The sequence below is a fragment of the Protopterus annectens genome, chromosome 8.part0 (genome assembly GCF_019279795.1).
Source record: "Protopterus annectens isolate FY-2018-M chromosome 8.part0, PAN1.0, whole genome shotgun sequence".
NCBI lineage: Eukaryota > Metazoa > Chordata > Ceratodontiformes > Protopteridae > Protopterus > Protopterus annectens.
The window spans coordinates 1,972,540,446-1,972,566,090 of record NC_056741.1 but is presented as its reverse complement, the minus strand read 5'-3'; the positions used below and the strand labels follow the sequence as shown (position 1 = coordinate 1,972,566,090).

The 25,645-nt window shown below is 37.2% G+C and overlaps 1 protein-coding gene across 1 annotated transcript in view; it reads right to left on the bottom strand.

The window, feature by feature from the left end:
• HSF4 (heat shock transcription factor 4) overlaps nucleotides 1-25,645 on the bottom strand; it is a 247,470-nt gene that overhangs the window by 9,606 nt on the left and 212,219 nt on the right. The window contains exons 7-8 of the mRNA XM_044079550.1: nucleotides 23,022-23,121; nucleotides 2,164-2,285 (exon numbers count right to left, since the gene is read on the bottom strand). Coding sequence (XP_043935485.1) covers nucleotides 2,164-2,285; nucleotides 23,022-23,121 — 222 coding nt within the window. The remainder of the gene's footprint in view (nucleotides 1-2,163; nucleotides 2,286-23,021; nucleotides 23,122-25,645) is intronic.

The window sequence follows — 25,645 nt, the reverse complement described above, 5'->3', positions numbered from 1 at the left end:
CTGAAGCCCCTTCTCAAATGGGTACGTCCCCGGATATAGGATACTACGGAATTCATGAGGTTGATTTCGGATACCCAGTTTGAACCAGGTTGGTTGCTTTGTACACTGGATGTCAAAGCACTATATACCAATATACCACATTGGGCTGGTATAGATGCCCTAGAACACTGGTTATATAAAACTCAAGTATACCAACCTGGTTTCAACACCTTCCTTATCATCTTTTGTGAACATGCTCTCACCAAAAATGTCCTTTTCTATCAAGGTGAATGTTTCCTTTAGAACAAGGGAACAGCCTTGGGAACTTTTTTTGCGCCAATTTATGCCGATTTATTCATGGCTTACGTTGAAGAGCAGATTATCTATGACAGGTTACATAACCTTTACCTTGATGAAATAGACATCTGGACGAGGTACTTGGATGATTGCTGGTTGGTGTGGAATTCGGATGTTGAATATCTACATGAGTTTGTAAACTATCTTAATGAAAACAGATGAGGCATTGAATTTACGGTGAATCATGATCCTAACAACATCATTTTTTTGGATGTTAGCATAAGTAGAAATATTGATAATACTCTCTCTACCCAGGTTCACCGTAAATTTCCACAATATAATTCCCTCCTCCACGCCACCAGCTTTCATCCCCCTCACATCTGTCAAAATATTCCGAAATCTCAGTTTATCCATGGCAAACGTATTGGTTTTGAAGAAGAAACCTACAATACATATAAAAATGATTTGATCATGAGATTTAAAAATAGGGGCTACGGTGCTGGATTTGTACATCGGGCATCCAGTACTGTGGATGGTCTGGTCAGGAAGCAACTTCTCCAATATAAAGACAAAAATAATAGTGATGGTTCTGCCATCCGTTTTATAACCACATATGGCAAAAATACAGATTCATTGATTCACAGTGTCAATCACCACTGGAATATTTTGTTGGCTGACCAAACGTTAACTACCATGTTACCAACTACATGCTCTTTTACCTTTAAAAAAGGTAAAAATTTAGGTTCATATTTCAATCACTATAAGCATCTCCTGCCTGACATGCCAGTGTCACAAACAACCCTCCTAGGGGACAAGTTAGTTGGTTGCTTTCTCTGTGGACATTGTTCATATTGTTCCAGGTTTGTTAAATCCAAAACATTTAGTAGTAAGAACACCAGCCAGGTCTTTGATATATTATTTTATGCCAACTGCCAATCTGACTAGGTTATCTAATTGGCCGCATATCATCGCTCTGCATTTTATGTGGGGCAAACCTCATGCCCTGTCAAATTTAGGGTGGGGGAGCATCTTAGTGATATCAGAAACAAGAAATTACCAATGCATTATTTAAGCATACTTTTTTACATCCAAGTGCGTCTTTCAATTTTATTATTATTGATAAAATCAGAGCACCAAGATCTAATAAAATGGGCTGGCATAATATTTTAAATAAAAAAGAGAAGAAATGGATTATTAAACTTGGAGTTTATTCCCCCCTGGACTTAACAAGTATTTATAACCATTGTTATTGACTGATTAAATTAACACTATATAAGGAGTGTATTGCATTTGCTTATTTCACACTGAGAAAGGCATTGTAACTATTTGCCAAAACCGGTTTGTGCACTCATTCTACCTGATTGATATGTTGTTTGCACTACCATCAGATTAAAGAAATCCTGATGCTACAGCTGCTGGTCTAATTTTTCTTTTTGAATTGGTTCTGGTTTGAGTCATTGCAGCTGCCGTACTTGCAGAGGCTTCAGTTGTTTCCATGAATGATGAGGTAACCATAGAAGAAAAAGTATATATGGGCAAATATGGGCAATCAATACTGGTGCACAAATACAAACCACAGCAACAGTGATTATGCACTGGCAATGCCGATCACTATGTTAAACTTCTTATTTTGCTACATATTTCTATTTCTCTGTTACTTAGCTATGTGTAACTATTTCACATTAGACTAAATGGACTTTCTACCAAACAGGAATTCAGCTGTATATGTATGCATGTATATATCTAAGTATGTACATATGTATGTATGCATCCATATTAGTATCTAAGTGACTTTTTGTCACAGTACAACAGTAGGTAAAATCTGCATGCTACTGTTCATTCATAATGCTGTTTGCGATAACCTGTATTAAGTAATTACTCCCTTACCTCTCATGTTCAGCAGGTGAGTGCATATTCATCACAGTGGACTGGTGCATCTCAGTTATATCTGATATGACTGGACCTTCAGTATTAGGCATATTTAAACAGGAAATGGGTTCAGTGGATGGCTGAAAGAAACAATAAAATGTAGATGCACAAAGAATATGTATTTAGCATTTGCACTGACTTTAAAATATCACACATGTTTAAGCATTACCCATGGTTTACTGGTTCATAGATCTTGAACTGCAGAAAGCATCCATTTCTATCTTATAGTATTAGACTGCTTCCTACCATATCATTAGCATTTGGTTTAAGGTACTTATTTATTATCATATGATAAACTTTGACCTGTAAGTTCAAGTAATATTACAGTATTAGCTAGAGCTGTGGAATATATTTCACTATTTCTGGTTATCTTTGTCTTTGGAGATTGTCAGGAACTCTATAACATAACAAAAAAATCTGTTCACCCAATCTGATTACCCCTTTAACTCACTGCAGATGCCTATCCGCTTCCAAATCCAATGCTTTCTCACAACTTCACCACAGCCTGATCATGTCAGCTCCCTCTTTCCCCAGGCTTTTGAATCCCTGGCAGATTTGGCTTATATTAAATATTAATTTGATAATAGACAATGCAGTAAACAAAATAACTGGTTACTATCACCTCACTTCTGACCCATACATTTTATCTGCACTGCTGTCCAGGGGATGAGTTTTCCAGGGATCTACACTACAGTCATATGTATTCTACTAGCAAGGTGCATTGGGACAGGTTTTCTCACACTTTTCAGAATTAATTTATCTTAGCTGTGATAACAGCAGGCTGCCTTGTCTAAATGTATACAGTAGTAGCTTACCTCAGTCAAAAAGCAAGCATGCCCCAACCTGACAATAATGGATTCCTTGTGTGTGGCTGTATGCCATGTCACTGGCTGCCAGCTCATCAGAGACAGAGACAGATGCAACTGTCATCCAGAAAACACATGGTTTATGTCAGGTCAGTGGAGCAGTCACACATATGTTAACGGTTTAGAAATGTGTATCATCTTATATAGTGCACACCACAAATACAAATACAATGCATGTTAGTAGTGCTGCATGTCATCAGGACAGAAGGCATGTCTATGTATATGATGTATGTAAAGAAGAGCATCAACCATCAATAATAATGTGGCAAGACTGATTGCACTGGGGATTGCGCAAACATCATGGTAATGCAGTAGCTAAAAAACACTGGAAACATGAGCCACAAAGCATCATAGAAAATGATGAAGTCTGCATCACATGGGATCACCCATTACCAACAGTTCAAAAGATATATGTGAGAAAACCAGATATAGTGGTCCATGAAAAGAAGACAAAAGTAACATTGATCACTGAAATCACTACACCCAGTGACTACAGTGTCTTGCATACAGAGAGACAGAAAGTCATAAAATATCAGGATTTGCAGGCAGAAACAAGAGAAATGTGGAAGAAAGATACCCAGACAGTTCCAATAGTATTAGGAGCTACAAGTCTTATAAAAAAGAATCTACAATCATACTTAGATATGTTACCAATCCATGTAACTCCATATGAATTGCAAAAGGAGTCAGTACTGGGCACATTGCGGGTGCTGTGAAGGGCATTATTGGCTGACATCAAAGATTGAAACAATACTAATTTCATAAACTTTAATCATACTTTGACTTAGAATGGGTTCATTCCCGTTATGGTAATAGAAATCCAAAAGACTTGGAGAAATTAAAAGCGACAGAAAGGGAAGGTAAAGGAAACTGTGGCAATTCTGATACAGTCTATGTTGAGGAGTGAAAGGCCAGTGAGTTCCCAAATGACAGAGCAACAGGATGAAATTGAAGAGAATGTGCTACAGGAAGATGCTACAGAACTCTATAGAATGCCCGCAGGAAATGGAGAACAAACAAATTTGGCCTCGGTTTAGAAGACAATGAGCTAAGAGAAGAGTTGCTTGATTTAATATACATAGACATATTAAGATCATAGACATATTAAGATCAATGAAAGAAATAGACTGCAGAAGGTCAGTAAAACCCAAAAAGTCAGAAGTTTGATAAAACAATTGAGCACAATAATTAGGACTGTCCATAGAGATCCATGCAATATAACAGAAGTAAAATATTATTGTGCAGCTAAATTAATAACAGATAAAATTCTACCACAAGAACACAGGGTAGTAAGGGAAAGGAAGGCGTGAAATTGAATACCATCATGGAAGTATCGAACAGAGAAAACTATAAAGCAATTAAGACAAGAAATGTCACTGTTAGAAGAATATAGCAGAGGGAACAGATCAACAAAAATACTCAAAAAGATAGATGTGATAAAAGCAATGCACACTATTATAATGGATCAGGATTTATCATGCACTATAACAAATAATAAACTAAAAATATCAGCACAGGCAGAAAGACTTAGAAGATACACAGATAAATATAAAGGAAAAGTACAAAATAAGCAATTTATTGATGACCTAAAAAGTTTTTTAGAGAATTGGGAAACAAGGTAAAAAGAAGTGAAAGACCACCAAAAAAAGAAGAAATAGATTTTGGGGAAGTATTTATGAATATCCTGTGGAACATAAGAAAGATGCTAAAGAAATACAAGAAGTAAAATAAAAAATAAGAGGTTCAAAGGTACAGGATATGAAATGGGATGAAGTAACAGCCAGGGAGACTGAAACAAAGTTAAGAAAAGCCTCTAATTGAAAAACCCAGGTCCAGATGCAGTACCTAACTTCTGGTTAAAAGTTATTTACATCTTTGCACGAAGATTTAGCTGCGAGTAAGAACTATTTATATGCAGACTCCAAATAGACACCAAATCTGGCTAACAACAGGAAAAACAATGCTCCTACTTAAGAGCGAACCTGAAAGCTACCCTAAAAATTATAGACCAATAACTTTCTTACAATGACATATAAACTATACACTGGAATTGATGTCTACAGAGTTTATAGTCATTTAGAAGAAAACTCAATTATGGCAATAGAACAAAAAGGTAATACAAGAAAGCCATATGGAACAAAGGATCATTTGTTGTTAAATAAAGTCATGGTGGAGAGCTGCAAAAAGGGGGAGAATCTAAGTATGGTATAGACTGACTAGAAAATAACATTTGATAGTATTCCACAGTCATACATAAAAGAGTGCTTAAAATGTATAAGATACACCCTACACTGATAAATTACATCTCAGTGACCATGAAACAGTGGCAAACAACTTTGCAGTTAAGCCATGATAAAGGACAATTTGTTACTCCAGGGGCAAAAATTCAAAGGGGGATATTTCAGGGTGACTCCCTGTCACCGCTCCTATTCTGTCTTGCCCTTGACCCATTAAGCTGTCTATTTAACAGATTAGGTCATGGCTATAATTTGACTCCTAGAAAACAACAAAGTGTAAAGACTTCTCATCTTCTCTTTGTTGATGATTTAAAATTATATAGCTCATCAGATGAGGAACTGAAAGTACAAACTGCAAGTAGTCTAATCTTTTAGATGTTATAAGAGTGTCATTTGGTCTTAATAAATGTGCAAAAGCAACCTTTAAGGCAGGAAAGCTGCAGCACCAAGGAAACATCAGTTTCGTACAAGTATGTGATATAAAAGATCTTGAGTAAGAGGGATGTATAAATATTTGGGAGTTGATGAAGGATCAACAATAAAACATGAAGAAATGTGAATAAAACTTAGTAAGGAGTATTTTAGAAGGGTCTATATCATATAAGCGAATCGCACAAATTGTGAACGCTCATAATATCGAATGTACCAGACCTCAAAGTGCTTTTTCTGAGATCGCGGTACAGTGAAGAATGGGATTTTTTCCCTTTTCTCATTGTAGTGCGATCTCAGAGTTGGAATATATATTTAGCAGGGGGTGTGGGGGGAGTAGCTCCCCACAATAGGAAGTTTGATGTCCGGTACGTTTGATATTATGAGCGTTCACAATTTGTGCGATTCGTTCATATGATATAGACCCTTTTAGAAGACTTAAATTAACCCTAAAAACAGCATTGGCATCTAGGAATAAAATTGAAGCCATAAATCAATTTGCTCTTCCTGCCCTAACTTACAGTTTTGGAGTGATTGACTGGCCCCAAAAGGTGTTGGATAGATCAGATAGGAAAACAAGAAGGATGCTGCATGCTCATCAAATGATTTATAAAAATCAGTGCATACCAAGATTATATATTCCCCATTCCGAAGGAGGTATGGGCCTCCTTGAAACTGATTACATGTACAGATCTGCAATCGTGGGACTGCACACATATCTGCTGACCTTACAAGACCCAAATGTAGTGAAAGTTTTGAAACATGAGGAGAATAAATCTAAGATGACTTCCCTGCTTAGTCTAACACAAGCATATCGACGTCAAGTGGGAATGGAAATTAAACCAGAAGTAGATAAAAATCAGGCAGCAACTGAATTTGCCAAAAAAAAAACAAAAACAAAAGAAAGAGTATAAGGTGAAGAATCAGATGAGAAGACAAGAAATGTGCAAAATATATTCTGAACAGGATTGGTCCATGCACTGAGTCCTATGGCACACCACTAGTAGCTGGCCTCTTGCTGGATTTATATTCATCCTCTTTAACCACATGTGTTCTGCCCATGAGCTAACCGGCTATTCATCTGGTGGCTTAGGGATTTATGCCCAGTTTTGTTAGTCTACTTATAATACCTGAGTGTGGGATTGTGTTAAATGCCTTGGCCAGGTAGAGGTAGATGGTATGTACTGCTTTACCTTCATTCATGACCTTAGGGACTTTTTCAAAGAAGTTCACCAGATTTAGTAGGCATGACCTGCCCTTAACAAAGCCGAATTAGATTGGATCCAGTGTTTTGAGATTTCCTATGACATTAGTTATGAGGTCCATGACTATTCTTTCCATGGCCTTACATATAAGACTAGTCAAACTTATGGGTCTGTAATTACCCTGGTCAGTTGATGGCTGCCCTCTGTGTGGACGGAAGACTGTTGCTGTCCTCCACTCTATCTGGACAAAGCCATTCTGGAGCCTGTGATTAACTAGAGATCCCAATGGACCTGACAGGTCCTGATTCAAGCTGTTTAAGAGGCAAAATGTTATATCAATGAGCCCTATTGAAGCCATGTTTTTAGCTTTAGAGAGCGCAGTGGCAATCTTTTCTTTAGTGCTAATTGGTGGGGGAATGCTGGAGGTTATTTCTTGGGGGAGAACTGGGGGTGATGTGGAGGTGAAATCTGATCTGAATTTATCAGCAGATTTGCTATATCTTCTGGCTGAGTATAGGTGATGCTGTCCACAACTAATTCCTCACATTGTTGGGTGCTGCCCTTAAGAATTTGAATATAATTGAAAAACACCTTATGCTTATCCTTACCTTTGGAGGCTACTTTTGCCTAAAAGTCTACTTTCAGAATATTGAGTAGTTCCCTGATTTGCTTGTGTAGACTAATGAGGTACTTTTTGTTCTTTTCATAGTTTCATAGTTTCATAGTTTAGTACTAAGCTAACTGCCCTTGCGAGCCATTTTAAGCCTAGCCAATTATCCCTCGAGAGACTCAAACCCTGCACCTTGTGTTTGTAAGGCAAACACCTTAGCCATTAAGCCAACCTCTCTCTTACTTCTCAATAGGTTTTTCTTTCTTTTGTTGTACAACTTATTAATACCAGAGGTCTACCAGGGTGGCTTGTTTTTGCAGTTTCACATGGGCTTATTTTTGCCTGGTACTGCAATTTCTATGCAGTTGTTTATATGGTCAGACAGCAATTTACTGTACACCTCTGCATAATCTTTTGTGTTTTTTGGGTTTGGGGGAGCTTGGATACTAGCTTTGCCATCGCTTAATAGAAGGTAGTTTGCCTTAGGAAAGTTCTTAAAATTTTTGGCGTTAGGTGGGGGGGGTCTAATTTTACATTTATTTCAATGAAGGCCACTTTATGATCTGATCTTACCAGTGAAGACATCAAATTTGGGGCGGGGTGGAGTGCTCACCCATATTTGTGAGTATCAGATGTAAGATATTCATACTCCTAGTGGGGTTGCAGACTAGTTGTTCCAGGGCATTTGAGTTTACAAAGTCAAGAAATCTTTGGGCATGCATGTTCATGGCCATGTACAGTATGCCTCCCAGTTAATAGAGGTGGTAGTTAAAATCAACCATGAAAATGGTATTGGGCTGGATGATGAGTGACTCTAGTAACTCCAGGTATGATGTATGGGTTTCCTGGTTCATGGTGAGGGACCTGTAGCTAGCAAGAATATGGTAATGGATTTTTCCCATGGTTAGTTGGACATGGAGTAGCTCAAACATGTCATATTGTTTGACCAGCCTTGAGGTGTGCTTACCCTTTATACAGATAGATACACTTCTGCCTTTAGCTCTTTCATATGCAGTGGATGGTTGATTGGTTGAAAGGAATTATGGCCATGCTCAGCCTCTGTGCTTTCTGTGGCTTTTAGACTATGGTTCAGTAACTGCACAGACATTAGCATTCTCCAGGGTGAGGAGTACTTTTAGGGAGTGCAGTTTCTTTTTGAGACTCCTAGCATTGAACAGTAATACCTTTAGCTTGTCTTGAGTAGCTTTTGCTATGTTGGAAGGTTTGTCTGTTTGGCAATACCTATAGAAAGGCATTATAGGGGTGGATAATGTTTTGGCCAATAACTGAGAATCTAGTGTTAGCAGGTGAAGACCACCCCTGGCAATGCAGCATGGCCTGTCAACCATGTCCTCCATGGCTGACAAATACTGGACCCTTTAGAATGATACCAGGAGCTAATACTGGACCCTTTAGAATGATACCAGGAACTAATACTGGACCCTTTAGAATGATACCAGGAGCTAATACTGGACCCTTTAGAATGATACCAGGAGCTAATACTGGACCCTTTAGAATGATACCAGGAGCTAATACTGGACCCTTTAGAATGATACCAGGAGCTAATACTGGACCCTTTAGAATGATACCAGGAGCTAATACTGGACCCTTTAGAATGATACCAGGAGCTAAGCCGATTGTTAAAGTCGATCGTTTTATGTTAGTACTGTAGCATCATCCTTTGAGACAGTAGAATGCTGCTCACTGCTAAGCTCATACCTGCTTGTGACATGTATTCTGAGAGTTCAATCATGTCTCAAGCTCAGACATGAATATGTTATTCATGGAGGAAGTGGAATTCCAAGAAAATTATATTGAGCATGTGGAGCAAGCCTACGTTTGTTCAAAATAAGCAAGTAAAATAAGGCACATGGAAGAGAAATGAAACATATTTTTATTCACTCTGAAACTATAGAAATCAGTGAAACACGGAATGGTGAAGCAGTTGCCTCATTTTATTCAAGACTTAATTTTGACAAATTTAAGTTGACAGTCCAAACAAATTAGAGATGAGAGTTTACAGAGCTGAAGTAAAGTGGAGTGGCCATGGTGAAATGGATGATTAAAAGTATAGAAATGCAATGCATATGAACAAATAAGTGATTTTCTTTTAAATAGCAATGGACAAATTGTTATTTTATTTAATTGCCAAGTATACAGCGTTGGGAAGAGGCATACAGGAAATAACCAACAATGTAGACATTTGTAGTTCTTGAAAATAATTTTGATCGATTGAGCTGTGCATGTAAGTGCAGGGTGTCAGGAAAAGTGAGCTCACGTGCAAGTCTAAAAGGTGCTTATGCATGTATACAGTACTGCATCTGAGGGTAGTAACAAAGTGGTTTCAAACTGCATCTTGTTCAATCTCTTTGCATTTAATGGTGTATGAAAAGAAAAAAAATAGCAAAAATGCTTTGACTTGGAAAAAAGTTGCAGAACTAATAAAGAATCATTTGAAACGAATTAAAGGCTTTTACAATATGGAGTTGTGGTCTACATATAGAGAAATGACTGGGCATGTTTTGTGTCAAATGACTCAGTGTTATGGATCACTTGACACATGGATCACCTTGAAACCTGGCTGAGCTGCAAAACCTAATAATAAAGCCTGCTAAAATATTATAAAATGATACAGTGACATTTGAGCCTAAACCACTGGTGACTGCCTAAAACTTTTTGTTGTAATCATTGCAATCAGAAGGCTAGTAAAAGAATGTCACGGCATCCAAAGCAAATCAAACAGTTTGCTGCTAAACTTGAACTTGATATGAACTTGGATGAAACACCTAAGCATAGATTTATGAATGGCACTTGCAGTGATATTTATGGAATAAAATTTAATGTTACTATCTGATGATATTTGCTTCTATGGAATTAAAATAATATACAAACAGTTGTGAATTTATCTAGATGTATATAATTTATAACTGCTTTGTATAATATAGAATTAATTGCAGTAATATGAAATCGCCTGCTCCCATGCCCAGTGTATTCTTGAAAAGCTGCTTTACCTCATTATGGAATAGAAATAGTTTGGTTAGATGTCAATTTCTTATGGTAAGACTGCAACTGAAAGCACTGGGCTTAGACTGAGGTGGGTGAATTCTCAGGAGTCTGTGATTATGGCCATGATCCATAGCTGATGACACAAAGTTTACTTGGGTGTGACAGCTGTCATTCAGTGTGAAAGCTGTCATTCATAGCCTGAATCAGTAACACATGTTTGCCATAAGCTCTTAAGGCCAATTACCCTTACATGCTGTTTTATGTACCCTTTATTGACCAGGTTAGTCCCACTAAACTACAGTGCTCTTTTCAGGGAAGATTCGAGGTGGTATTTATACTACTAGGGGAAATTTGGACAGTGCGGCAGGGAACTTCTCGTACTCTTTTCGACAGATGCCATGGGATTGTTTACATCCACCTGAGCGACCACCACCTCATGCAGATGGGACCTCAGCCTTTTATCATAATCATTAAACCTTGCATTATTTTGTGCTAGTGGTGAGATTCAAACCCCATCCATCACGTTATATGGTAATAATGGCTTGAGATTTAGAATTCATACCCCTGTTTCTGACATATTTGGCTGCAGCTGTGAGCTTTATTGTAAGTTGGACGTTTATAGCATGCAAAATAGTATTGTCACAAAAAAGGTATATTTACCCCGGGAGCATCAAGGTAAAATATACAGCAGCCAACGCTGCACAGCAACTATTTTAATATTTTATCTGAGAAGTTTGGATAGTGGCAGAATGACTGTTGAGGAATATTTCAAAGTATTACCAGCACAACTGGTTAAATAGGACATCAAAAGGACTTCTGTGTAATGGTTTGAATAATGATGACTTAAAAGCTGCCTTGTGTACAACTGGAGTACAGCCTGCTGGACACGGAGGCAACACTGTTGTTATAGGACTTCCCAATGGGTCTTTAGATAATCTTAACAAATGCAGCTTGTGTTAAAGAGACTAGAATGGAGCTGGAGATGAGACACACCACAACGGAACTCGCTAAGAGAAGGAAACAACTTGAGGTGCAGAAGAGGGAAGCGGAGACAGTGGAGGAAAAGACGTGTCAGCATGGAGACAGAAAGGAAGAAATAAAGCAGTGACATTAAATGGTCCTGGCGTAATAAAGGAGGAGGAGAAACTCAGGACCCTTCACCAAGTGCATAATAATAGTAATGGGACAAGCTCACACTTAGATGCCAAGGCCAGTAACATATTACTTCCTCAGTATAAAGACAGGGATAACTTTGTTAAACAGCATTTCAAGAGCGTGCAATCAGAAACAAACTGATCAAGGGTAGTTGGTGAGTTTTTTAATTCCTTTGTACATGGATAATGCAATGTATGCCATCAGTTACATGTCATATACTGCGCTACCTTTTGTGAAGTGTGCGCTTTTACAACCTTTTAAACTCACATCTGAAAATTATAGGAAACAAAAAAAACATTTAGAGAAATCGAAAAAAGGGGATATTTTCAATTATTTTATTGCAGGCAAGTTCACACCTGAAACATACTGAAAAAAAAGTTTAGAAAAAGTAGAAGTCAACCAGAGGATATTGCCAGTGATTATACTGCAGAAATAAGTGCTTACATTCATAGGTGGGAAAGTAGATGTTAAGTTACAACCTTTGAAATGTTTGGTAGATCATACATTTAGAGACTAAGCACTCAGTACTTTTACCTGACAATATGAGGATTCGTTGATAGACCGGGAATGTGCCCCAGCTAAAGAAATAGGTAAAAAGGGTGACCACTATTCAGTGAATAGTGCACAGTTACAAAAAAGGGTTTACCTAGAATTACACATCAGTATAAGAAGTCCAGTAGGGATAGTCTAAACCAGCACATCATGTTCCACAGGCAAAGGGGAAAATCTTTTGTTTCAATTTAATGTAATTTGCGAAAGTCCTTATTTTTTCTTACTCGTCCTTTTGTATGTTATGCTACCAGTATAGTTCTAAGATCTAATGCCAATGTTTTTAACTCTCGCTGCTCAGTCCAATTGCTAGTACTTTTCCTATCTACTGTTGCTGTACACTAGCCTACTGTCTAAAGAAATTTTATCAGATTACCAATCCCTTCTCCTGTTTCTCTATACTAACTTAATCTATTTCTGTTTCTTTTTTCCTGTTTCAGTTTTCCAGTCCCATCCCACCATCTTAGCAAGCTTCCCACGTTCAAAGATGCAGTGGCCAAGAACACACCCATGGTATAGCTGAACCCTATGATGGGAAGTGCATTAACTAAAGAAAAACTAAGTGTATGTCTATACCTATATAAACAAATATATAATAGCAAGCCAACTACCCGTGCATGCACACTACTGGACCAAACATCCCCTCCCCTTATCTGGCTTTAATCTTTGTTAGTAAGTTTTGCACACTGAACCTTTCTCCAAACAGTCCCAAAAGCACATATTTCCCTGTTTCGGTCTGCTTTCTATTTTTTCCTACCTATTGCAATAAGGTTCCTGGGCCAACACCCTCAACTTAGATCCTCCCTGGCTCACTGAAAAAAACTTTTGTTATGTAGTATACTTTAAGTAGGTTAAATCAGAATTATATCTACAGACCTGGTTTCTTCAATAAATAACTGATTATATCTATCACACTGCTCAAGACCATATCATGGTTCTGATCAAGCAGCCTTTTTACATTTTATTTCTTTAACTTAATTCCTCCTTCATCATTCTTCTCCCTCATGTTGCTCACCCATTCTTGATGACATCACTTATTGGCTCAGACCGCAATTCGCCCTGCACAATTAGGTTTCCATCCAGAGTTTCTAAAACCCCCTTGATAACCAGCGCCATTTTCAAAAGTACCAAACACACAATGAACTAGCTGGTTATCTCTAGCCTCCCAGTAGTGTGCTCACCGAGGAAGTAAGTTTATGCAGGTACAGACTCTTTTAGCACTGTATTTGTCTCTCATTTTTCTTTTTTTGCTGCTATGATATGAATATGTTAAGAGAATGAGGTTCAATCTTGACTTATGAGGTGGTGCAACTGCGTTCCCATACTGCCAGTAAATATTTCTGCAGATTATTTCTATATAAGCTGCACATTAGTTAGGCTTTTTAATTAACACTGCTTCTCAAATCCTTTTGAAGTGACACAGTCATTTTGGAATTTGCAACTGCTATATTTTGCCTACGTCATAACTCCTAGCTACTTTTGCCTGCTGTAACTAAGACTGCATGCATGTTCACAGCAGGAAACATAGGAAACAGTCACAAGCAATGCAAATTGTATTAATTAAACTACTTGTAGTGTAATTTATGAATGTCACAATGCAACTGGTCAATGACCAGCAAAACAGAAAAAACAAAGAATTCCACCGAAACTATGAAGCTAATAACGGTTTATGAATGTCCTTATTTCTTTCATAGTAGTCCTTTTGTATGTTATGCTACCAGTACAGTTCTAAGATCTAATGCCAATGTTTTTAAATCTCGCTGCTCAGTCCAATTGCTAGCACTTTTCCTATCTACTGTTGCTGTACACTAGCCTACTGTCTATAGAAGCTTTATAAAATTACATATCTCCTCTCCTATTAATCCATATTAACCTCATCTATTTCAGTTTTTTTTTCCTCGTTCAGTTTTCCAGTCCCATCCCACCTTCTTATCAAGCTTCCCATCCTCAAAGAAGTGGCGGCCAAGAATGTGCCCATTGTGTAGCTGAATCTTATGACGGGAAGTGCATTAAGTAAAGAAAAACTAAGTGTAGGGCTATACCTGTATAAACAAATACATAATTGCAAGCCAGCTACCTGTGCATGCACACTAGTGGACCAAATATCCCCTCACCCATCTAGCTATCATCTTTGTTAGTAAGTCTTGCACACCAAACCTTTCTCCAAACAATCCCAAAAACACATATTCCCCTACTTCAGTCTGCTTTCTGTTCTTTACTACCTATTGCATTAAGGTTACTGGGCTAACACCTTCAACTTAGATCCTCCCTGGCTCACTGAAAAAAACTTGTGTTACGTAGTATACTTTAAGTAGGTAAAGTCAGAGCTATTCTACTGTACTGACCTGGTTTCTTCAATCCAAAACTGATTATATCTATCACACTGCTCAAGACCATATCATGGTTCTGATCAAGCAGCCTTTTTGCATTTTATTTCATTAACTTAATTCCCACTCCATCATTCTTCTCCATCCAGTTGCTCACCCATTACCGATGACATCACTTATTGGCTCAGACCGCAACTCTCCCTGCCTAATCAGGTTTCCATTCAGAGTTTACTTGGTTTCTTCAATTCAAAACTGATTGGCTTAAACCAGTCCACTCACCCTCGCTACACTCAGGCTCACTGCTCTACCCTCCCCCTCCCCCAATTCCCATCCACCCCCACTACTCATAGATTTAACTGAAACAAGCCACTCCCCCAAACCAATCATCCAATCAAATTTCTAGAAACAAACTCTCCACCCACCTGATCATTAAATCTCACACCCAATACAACAAACACACACCAACATACTTACTCCTCCCTTTGTATGTACCATAAACATACACACACACTATCCCACACTCCCTAATCTAAACTACCAAAACTACCCAAAGTATCATTGCTATACTTTACTTTCTACACTAATACCCTACTACCATCTCTGTCTGCTACTTCTACATTCTACTCCTTCATCCTGCTCACTATGCTTCTCACCAACACTACACTTCTGATCCTGCTCCTCCTTTTATACAAAATTACATCTTACCAGCAGCAACTTCATATAACCTATCCTTCTCCAACCATCTCTACCTCTACCGTACAACACAAAACCATAGCCCACCTTTACATTTCATCAAACTTGTTCAATACCACCAATGTTGAACATTTCAAATACAAATATGTTCCTAAACCCATCCAACCCCAGCCCACATTTAAATAAATGAAACTCATACACAGATACCTTAACCTACTGATACAAATATTATCTGCAATTATGATCTGTGGTGTCGTTTACCCAAACCCAGGACCCAACATAAATGAATTACAACCAAGTATAACACTACCCACAAATAATTATACTAATGATAACCTTTCCCAAGCAATATCTAACCTACTACTAATAAAAATGAATGTAAGGAGTCTGTCAAACAAAATACATGAACTACATGCATCCCTCTCCTTCTACTCTCCACCCATAGCCATCTTAACAGAAACCTGGCTTAAACCTGAAATATGCAATAATGAGATTCTTCCACAAGGCTCTGACATCCATAGATTAGACAGGCTTAGGAAGTGGGGTGGAGGGCATAGAAATTCTGTATAAAAACTCACTAAAACTTAATTACCTAGACCCATGCCCACCAAAGTTCAATAATGCAGAGATATTATTTTCTAGACTGGAACTAAACCCCAATAAATTCATAACCATAACAGCAATTTACATTTCCGCCAGCAATGAACCAACCTTAATTAAAGACAACATACACTAGATATCAGCTATTTTTTTCCAAGAAACCATTATCATGGGAGACTTTAATCTAGACTGGTCAACTTGCACATCTGAAAATCCCACACACGTCATTAACTTACAAGGTTTCTCCCAGTTAATAAAATATGCAACTTGAGTAGATAAAAAAGACAACTAGACACTTAATTTTAGATTGGATCTTAACCAACAAACCTTCTCTTGCTAGACAGTCAGGATGTCTCCTCAACAGCTTAAGCGTCCATGTACCCAATTACCTCCTTTGAAAAAAACACACACTCCCCCCATAAACACAACATTTAGACAAATATGTAACAAAAAAAGTATCTTCTCAAAACTTCATACTAATCTTACAACACTGTGATTCTGTGATTGGTCCCCTCTGACATCCCTACCACTTGACAATGCAGTAGAATAGTTTACTGATACATTGCTGTCCTTACTCAATAGTCAAGCAGCACTAAGAACCATAAGAACTAAAGCAAACTATTCTCCCTGGTTAACAAAAGAGACTAGACTTCTCAAAAACAGAGACAAGGTCTGGGTACAATACGATTCCAATAAAAAACTCAGCTACACTAAATAATTACCACCAACTCAGAAACAAAAAAAAACAGGTAAAAAATGACAAAAAATCATATAATATAACAGCACAACAGAAATACCAAAAAAACCCCAAAAAGTTCCAGGCACGTATCAATCAGTTACTACAACCAGGCCAATTTGTTACCCCAACTCCCTCTTCCACAAATGTACAAGAAAGCATTGCAACCCAATTCAAGAACTACGTCACCAGTTCCATCCTAAATCTTACCAAAACAAATAATAGTACCTCACTAAAATCCCTACTGAACCTCATAATCCAACCAGGGAGTTTTCATTTAGAACAGTACCACCCAGCTTAATAAGAAGAATGCTTAACAAACTAAAACCTACCACCCTTGATGCTGACAATCTACCTGCAGAGTACCTTATGTTAGCAGCTGAAGCCATAGCCTATCTAATATCAATACTAATTAATCATTCCATAAATGAACTCCATGTACCCAAAATCTGGAAAACTTCCTACATAATACCACTACACAAAGGTGCAACCAACATCAAACTTACTAATTACAGACCTATCACAATTTTATCATCCCTATCCAAGATCTTGGAAAAATACATCCATTCACAACTCATGAATCACCTAATCACTAATAATCTCATAATTAACACCCAACATGGTTTTTGACATAGCCATAGTACCCCCACAGCACTATTAAGTTTTACAGACACCATCACCCACCTTAGAAACAATGGTCAGCTAGCCTTCTCAACATTCCTAGACATGTCCAAAGCTTTCAATACAGTCTCCCACCAAAAACTTCTACAAGGACTCCTGTCTCTCAGGCTAAGCCACTCTGCCCTCTAATGATTCCCCAACTATTTATCAGATCGACAAGCACTAAAATGGTACAATTAATTCTCTCCTACATTACCTGTTACACTGGGTGTATCACAGGGATCAATCTTAGGCCCTCTAATATTTAACATTTTTACAAACAAACTCCATTCTCCAATTAACTCAGCCAAAATTATACAATACGCAGATGACTCCACACTTATATGTGCAGCTCCCTCCCTCTCTGAACTCTACAAAAACAGCTCTCTTTCACTGCTGTAGAATCTTGGCTTGTCAGCTCACAATTAATCCTTAACCCCAATAAAACAAAAATGAATGCTATTTACAAACAACAAACCCTCAAACCAACATACACTTTCCAAATCTACTCTTCAAATAACACTAAGATTGAACCAGTATCACACACCAAATTTATTGGCATCACAACAGATAACAACTTGAAATTTGATAAACATCTGGCAACTGTCATTAAAAATGCTCACATTAAACTGGGCTCCCTCTATAGAGCCAAACCTTATCTTACTGATTTTTATTACCAGGACACATTTACTATCTCCCCTCCTATATGCCTCTGCTATTTTTAATAACCTGAAGAAAACTGAAGTAGCTAAAGTTGAAGCTAGCTATAATAAAATTGCCCGGTTAGCGAACAACTTCGCATATACAGCACACCACTGTATTGCATTAACCTAACTGGTTAGAACTACTCAATCTCCTTATATTCACACAACGTACAATAGCCCACATGATAATACAGCAACCTGAAAAATGTCCAGCTCTACAAAACCTACTTAAAACCCAATCCAACACAAGACAACTCAGATCCTCTGCTAAGCTCATTCTACTAGTAACCAGGCCTAACAACTTCCATGGAGACTCTCTATATTCTAATAGTATCTCCAGGTTATGCAACATGATCTCTCAGCCAATATTATCCAATGCTAACCTCCATATATTTAAAATACTTCTCAAGTCCTCAGACCAAAAACAGAGGAGACCAACCCTCAAAACGACCAATAACAAAAAGTACAGGGTTGCAAGGAGTCACCGAAGCACAACCACGGCTTGACAGAAAAGATTTAGTGTCACTTCCACAAACACGTCTTACCTATCCAAATCATGGCTCTGCTCCTGTCTTAATCCCGGATGAATATTAATACTATCTATAGTCCTCCTAATTTCTACATGACTCATCTAATACTTAGTTACTTTCCTACTAAGATACCTTCATCTTTTACACTTCGTCAAAATCATTTTAATCCTTTCCTTTACTCACTAACTCATATTTATAACCATACTTTTGTCACTAATTAATAAAATACTATATTTTAGCACTCCCTTTGTCTACTTTTCAACCAAATAAGCTAACATTAACTTCATAGAATATATTGACTGACACCTTTAAATCTCCTTATTATTGTACAGCTCCAATAAAATGTACTGTGTGAATTTTTTTTGTATGTACAACCAATGTGTGAATTAACCTATGATTGCAATCTGCTCTGTTTTTATTTATTTTACTACTATTGTATTTCAAATGTCTGTATATTTTATATGACACAGTTTGAATGTAAAAGTGTGACTGTAATGTGTGCCCCCCCCCCCCCCCGGGCCTCCTCTGAAAAGGGGTTATCAACCTATTCGGACTATCCCTGTAAACAAATATAAAATAAATAAAATAACTAACTAAATAAATAAATAAATAATACGTGCCATGTCTAATGTTTGCAATGTAACCAAGTAGGATATGTATAGTCCAAATATTCACAGTCAGGGAGGGAATAAAACCCATGTAAGGGAGCTAGCAGAGGTAATACTATGGTAGTAGTATTATGAAACTGTTACTGCCCTAAAATATTGGAGATACCTTCACTCTATCCTGGTAGAGATTATTGAAACTAATGCTAAGAGAGATACTGCAACAAACATAACTACTGTTAAATCTGCCATTACTAGTCAAAAACATCACTTGCCTGGGCAGTTTAGTCATGTAAATCCGTAGGAGCAACACCTTTTCTCGTACCATTGACAAGGTTTCATTTGGACTGGGAAGGGTGGGCAAGCATTTGTTAGTTTTTGATGATATTTCAGCAGATGTCCTGATAGGAAATAACTTGAATGATATGTTTCCTTGTATAAATGCAATTGCATGTAGCCAGGCATGAAGACAAGCATGTGCAAATGTCATGTGGGGGGGGGGGGTCTCGGCTAATTACTACACCTCCACTAGATGCTGATGATACAGCTTTTTCAGAAGAGCTTGGTAACAGTAGAAATTCTGAATTGGACCCTCAAGTGTCAGAAGGCATTACAGTTTTTTTTCTGAAGGGTGCTACTTCATAGGAAAAGATAATTGGCAACAGTAATCTTATATCTGAATCACAGTTGTCAAATGATCCTAGACTTCCTATGGACGAGGCACTTGGAGGATCTTGAAGAGAGAATTGTGACAAACAGAGCTGTTAGATCCAAACTTACAAAATGTAAAGGAAGTAGCTTTAGAGGCTTCTGACTTTCAAGGTCAGAGAGAGTGTACATACTAGAGCAAGGGGTTACTGCACACAGAATGACCTCCTGGATAGGGCTGGAGGCGAAGGAATATAGGTGCTGGAAGTTACAAGGGACTACTATAAGACAGCTCTAACCACAGCGATCATATTTCTTTTTAAGTGCCATCTAGCCATAAAGTGCAAACAAAGATAAGGCTTATGCAAAATCTTTATTGGCCTTGCATTGAAAAATACATGACAGGGAACTGTAAGACATATGAGCAGTGCCAAAAGGTTGGCAAGACAAAAGACAAAGTTAACATTACATTTGTGCCTTTGCCTGCTATTGAAGAATCATTTCAGAGGATAGTAAGATATTGTGGAGCCTATTAGTATCCCAAGTATCACAGGTAAGAGGTCTATCTTGGTGCTGGTGGATTAGGATACCAGATACTCTCAGTTAGTGACTTTCTTCCTTTGAGGCAGAAAAGGTGGCAAATGCGCTTTTAGAAATTTACAGCAAGGTAGAATTTCCAGCAAGAAATAACAACAGCAGCAGACCTTTTACATTTTTTGTATCAGTCTAGCTTTATGATACCAAAAGTCTTATTTTATAATCAGATCTTTTTTAAACGCTGTTGTTATCCAACCTTTTTGAATGGAGATTATTTGGCTAACAGCTATTATAACAACGTTAGTTAGTTCACTGGAATTAATATCTTGGCATCTGATTAGAAATCTGATTGGTGGTACTGCCACTGGAGCGGTATCAATAGCCCTTCCTTGAAACATTGTGATAGTGTAGGTAATGTTTTTTTTAAGACTGCAGAAGAAGACACCAGGCTCAGACTGAGTTTGGTGAAATCTTGTAGAGTCTGTGGTTATTAACTGGTAGTGTTAAACTTATATAGTGGTGGCAAATAAAGTCATAACCCAAGGTGAGTGGTGTGCATTGGAAATAAGCTCTTCACCCCTTACATACATAGAGAGGCCACTGTTGCTGATTTAGACTCTGCAACCTTTACACCTCACATTTTGTACCATATGTTGGATTCAAACCCCATTTGTCCATAAAATGATTTGATAGAAGCAGGGCATTTAAGGCCTGCACCCCTGTTCCTCACAATTACAAAACCAGTCATTTAGCTGACTGATGTATACAAACCATCAAAAGAGGTATGGACATACTGCCCCCACATCATCATCCAGGAGTGCTGGGGGAACTGGACAGGCGAGGATGGGAGTGTATGGGCACCACCAGCTCATCCATCGTGGGGGACAGGAAATCAGTTCAACTTGCTGCACTGGTGATACCTACAGCATTGAAGGTGTATCACATAGAACTATAAGTCTAGTAACATCTGTTCTGCAAAGTGGTATGCATGCTAAGGCAGGGAGTGGTCATGTATTTTATTTGTGGAAATAGTAATGATGAAAGGCACTTGTCACCAGTGGAGAGGGGGTGAGGTAATGGGGAGGGGGCCACACAACAAGCAGACTGGTCCACACTTTGCACCCGAGTCTCACATTTGATGGAATGTTCTGATTAAGCTCTTGCCCTAGTCATGGATCAAATGTGGTAGGGCTCTCAGCTTTTCTGAGGAATAAATGGGCCTGGCTGTGGGTGATTATTTATATATATATATATATATATATATATATATATATATATATATATATATATATACACACACACACACACACACACACACATATATATATATATATATATATATATATATATATATAAATCCAAAATAGAATACCCAAACCGCCACAGCTGGATTAAAAATTTTTATTAGTAAAAAGATGAGCGCTTTTGGGTTAGTATAACCCTTCTAAAGATCAGAGTACAAACAAACAATCACATATTTACATACTAGGCTGTTGTTGTGTCTTTTGGCTTTTCCCGGTTAGGGGTTGCCACAGCGGAACTCTGGTCCGCTAATGATTGGCAATAGATTTTTACATGCCGAGTTGCCATCTCTGACGCATAACCTTCAACGAAGGTACACCCATTCACGCATGTCTCCACACAGAAGACGCTCTAGCTAAGAATCGAACAGGACAACGTCTTAACTGTGAGGCGACAATGCTACCGAAGCACCACCACTGCAGTTAAGTGCCAACAATACTTGGCCAATAAAACAGAATATGTAAATACATTTTAGCAATCAGCCAATCATATTAGTAGGTTATCATGGTCCTGAGCCAATGATTGAGTAACAGTTTAAACCAAATCATTACTTTTTTTAACCGATCATAGACTCAAAATTTTAGTTAAGGACCAATCACAGATGCAAAGTTAACTGTAGGTTTTAATTGGTTACTTTAGATGCAATTGAAGAAAAAAAGAATTTTTTTATCGTACATTATAGGTATAAAATGTTGATTATTTTTTATGCTGATCATGATTAGTTTTAAATGTTATAGTATTTTTGTGAAATTACTAAATAAAGACACAATCATTTAAAAATATGTTGTAACTTGATGTAATCGCAAGTTCATATAGCTGTAATGGTCATAGCTATTGTCCATATGATAGTATATTTTTATTGGAAGAGTTCGGTAATACTCATTTTCCATTGGTTTACAACTTTTAAGATCTGTGATTGGTCCTTAACTAAAATATTGAGTCTATGATTGGTTAAAAAATAAGTAATGATTTGGTGTAATTCCTAGAGTAAACACTTCATTGGTCCCTGCAGATATGCTAAATGTGTCTGAATGCATATTTCACCAGTTTGTTGCCATGGTGCACTGCCAGGCTAAGACAATGTGCTTTGTTTACAATGTTAATATAAAATATCAATACATATTGCTAGATTATCCTAGCATCTATTGCCTCAGCCAAATGATATGCTGAAAACAAAGCTGCTGCTAATATAAACTTGAATCAATTGTGTACAGGGGCTGTCACCTATATTCTCAGACTGTAAACGAACTTAGCTTATTTTTGCAGTACAGGGATAAATATAAAACTTGATTAAGCAGAATTATTTATGATAATGATGATTATGTGCTCAAGAATCTAAAAAAAAATTGGTATTGTATCTTCAATGTACTTCTAAAGCAAGGTAACTAATCTCATCTTTGTAATGCACAGTACTTACTGAATTAATGAAGCAGGATTCAGGAATAGGATCAACAGAAATCTGACAGCTGCACATAGACTCCGATGGACTTGAATCCCCACCATCCAACATAAGAGGTCTGAACAAAAAAAAGAGATGTTACTAGATAACTTGCTACCACATTACTCAGATGGGGATTATGATCAATAATAATAATTGTAGCTATACAGCAGTAATAATATTACTTAGGCAGATAAAAAGATCACCAACAGCAGCCAAAAGTCACTCAAATAAAGAAATAAAAATGGCAAAAGGTAAAATTTTCAAGCGACCACCACAGCTGTGAACATATAAAATTTATTATACCAAAATAAAACAAAGACTGGATAAGCACTTTCACAACATGTGCTTCATCAGATCCAAAATACAAAATGCAAACCAATTCATCAGATTTAAATAGCTTGAAATTAATTAAAACAATCAATAGGAGCCTAGTATTAATCACTGATGAGACCTGCATTTTTTTAATACTGGCTTTAAAGGCACATAACCATTAATCCCTGGTGATTTGTCTGCCTGCATTCTTACTATCCATTTAGTTTCAGCAAGTTCCACTCTATTATTAAGGTCACCTCCCCTTTTTATCTATAGAGACTAACTGTAGAGCCATAAACTCAAAAGCATGCCCCACATTCAAGGAAACATGTTTAGCCAGGGCATTAAGTAAATTATTGTTCCTAATGTCCGTTTGATGTGGAAGAATACACTCTTTAAGCAGTGTAGTAGCCTTCCCTATATAAAAGGAGGTGCATGCCTTGCACTTTGCTAAACAGATTAAATGTCTAGATCTACAGACACCATAAAATTTAGATGAAAAAACATAATTAATAGAGGGATGCATGAATCCATTATTCCTCGATATGAAGGCACATGCCCTGCAATTCCTGCAGGGGAAAGGTACCAAGTCTATCTAAGGTCAAGCAAATTGAAAGTGTACTACTACAACAAAGCTGTCTCTTTAAAGACAAATTATTTTTATACCCAGGGCTATCACCTATAATGTTCCTAATCTGATCATCAGAAGACAGAATTGGCCAATACTTTCTCAGAATATTACATATCTGATGAACATTATTGCTGTAGGTCAAAGGTAATCTAAGTACACTATCCTGTGCATGTCCAGACTGCCTTAGCTTGTACTGTTCATCAGTGGTCCTACTAAAGTAAGGTTTACCATTTGTTTCTCGCATTCCACTAACCTCAACTAAGGTCTTATTCAAATCTTGCTGGCTATATCCTCTCAAAAGCAATGCATCACTCATATTGGCCACTGCAGCTTTATACTCAACTTCCTCAGTGTGAAGTCTGGACATCCTTAAAAACTGACCCTTAGTTATGTTCTTAAAAACATGCTTGGGGTGCATACCCGTGTGATGCAGGAGTGCATTTTTCCTGCAAGGTTTCCTGTAGAGGGAGCTATGAATCGTACCATTATCCATACTAATCTTCACATCTAAAAATTCTTTGGAAGTGTTAGAAAAATTTCATACAAATCTAAAACATTCACTACTCTGCTCTAAGTACTCTACAAACTTCAGCAGATCCATTTGTGTACCACACCATTAAACAAAGATGTCATCAACAAATATTTTATAGTATAACAAATATTGAGAAAAAACATGATTGGAGAGGACCACCCCGCTCTCCCATTCTGCCAACACCAGGTTGGCATAACTTCTGGTGCAGAGGGTCTCCATTGCCACTTCAAGTTTTTGCTTATAGAAGACATCCTTAAACATAAAAACATTATTAAGTATTAAACAAAAAAGCCGTAGAGCGCAAAGTAGTACTATTCCAAATCCACACCACGAAAGTGACACCAACAACGTCTTTAACGCTTTTATTGAAAATACACATGCGTTTTCGTCCTTTTACTCTAGGACTTCATCAGATAAAACTATTATACACAAATTCTACCTTTATACTTTGTTAACAAACCAATTAACCAATGTAACACCATTTCATTATTTCAAATGCACCAATAAATTTCTCATCTCATTAATATTAATTTCTGAATTACAAAAATGATCGTATATGTGAAAACAATGCCTTTAAAATCAGTTTTTCTTTTCAATATTATTTAAAAATTGATCTGACATCATATATTACATTTTTGGGAAAGTTCTTCATTTAAATTCTACCATAAAAATCATATACTTAATAATTTGTTGTCAGATCAATTTTTAAATAATATTGAAAAGAAAAACTGATTTTAAAGGCATTGTTTTCACATATACGATCATTTTTGTAATTCAGAAATTAATATTAATGAGATGAGAAATTTATTGGTGCATTTGAAATAATGAAATGGTGTTACATTGGTTAATTGGTTTGTTAACAAAGTATAAAGGTAGAATTTGTGTATAATAGTTTTATCTGATGAAGTCCTAGAGTAAAAGGATGAAAACGCATGTGTATTTTCAATAAAAGCGTTAAAGACGTTGTTGGTGTCACTTTCGTGGTGTGGATTTGGAATAGTACTACTTTGCGCTCTACGGCTTTTTTGTTTAATACTTGGTTGCTGGTGAAAGCCGCACTTTTTTGGTTTTCTGTATAAAAACATTATTAGTTAAAAACAAGCTCTAATAACAGTCCCAACAATT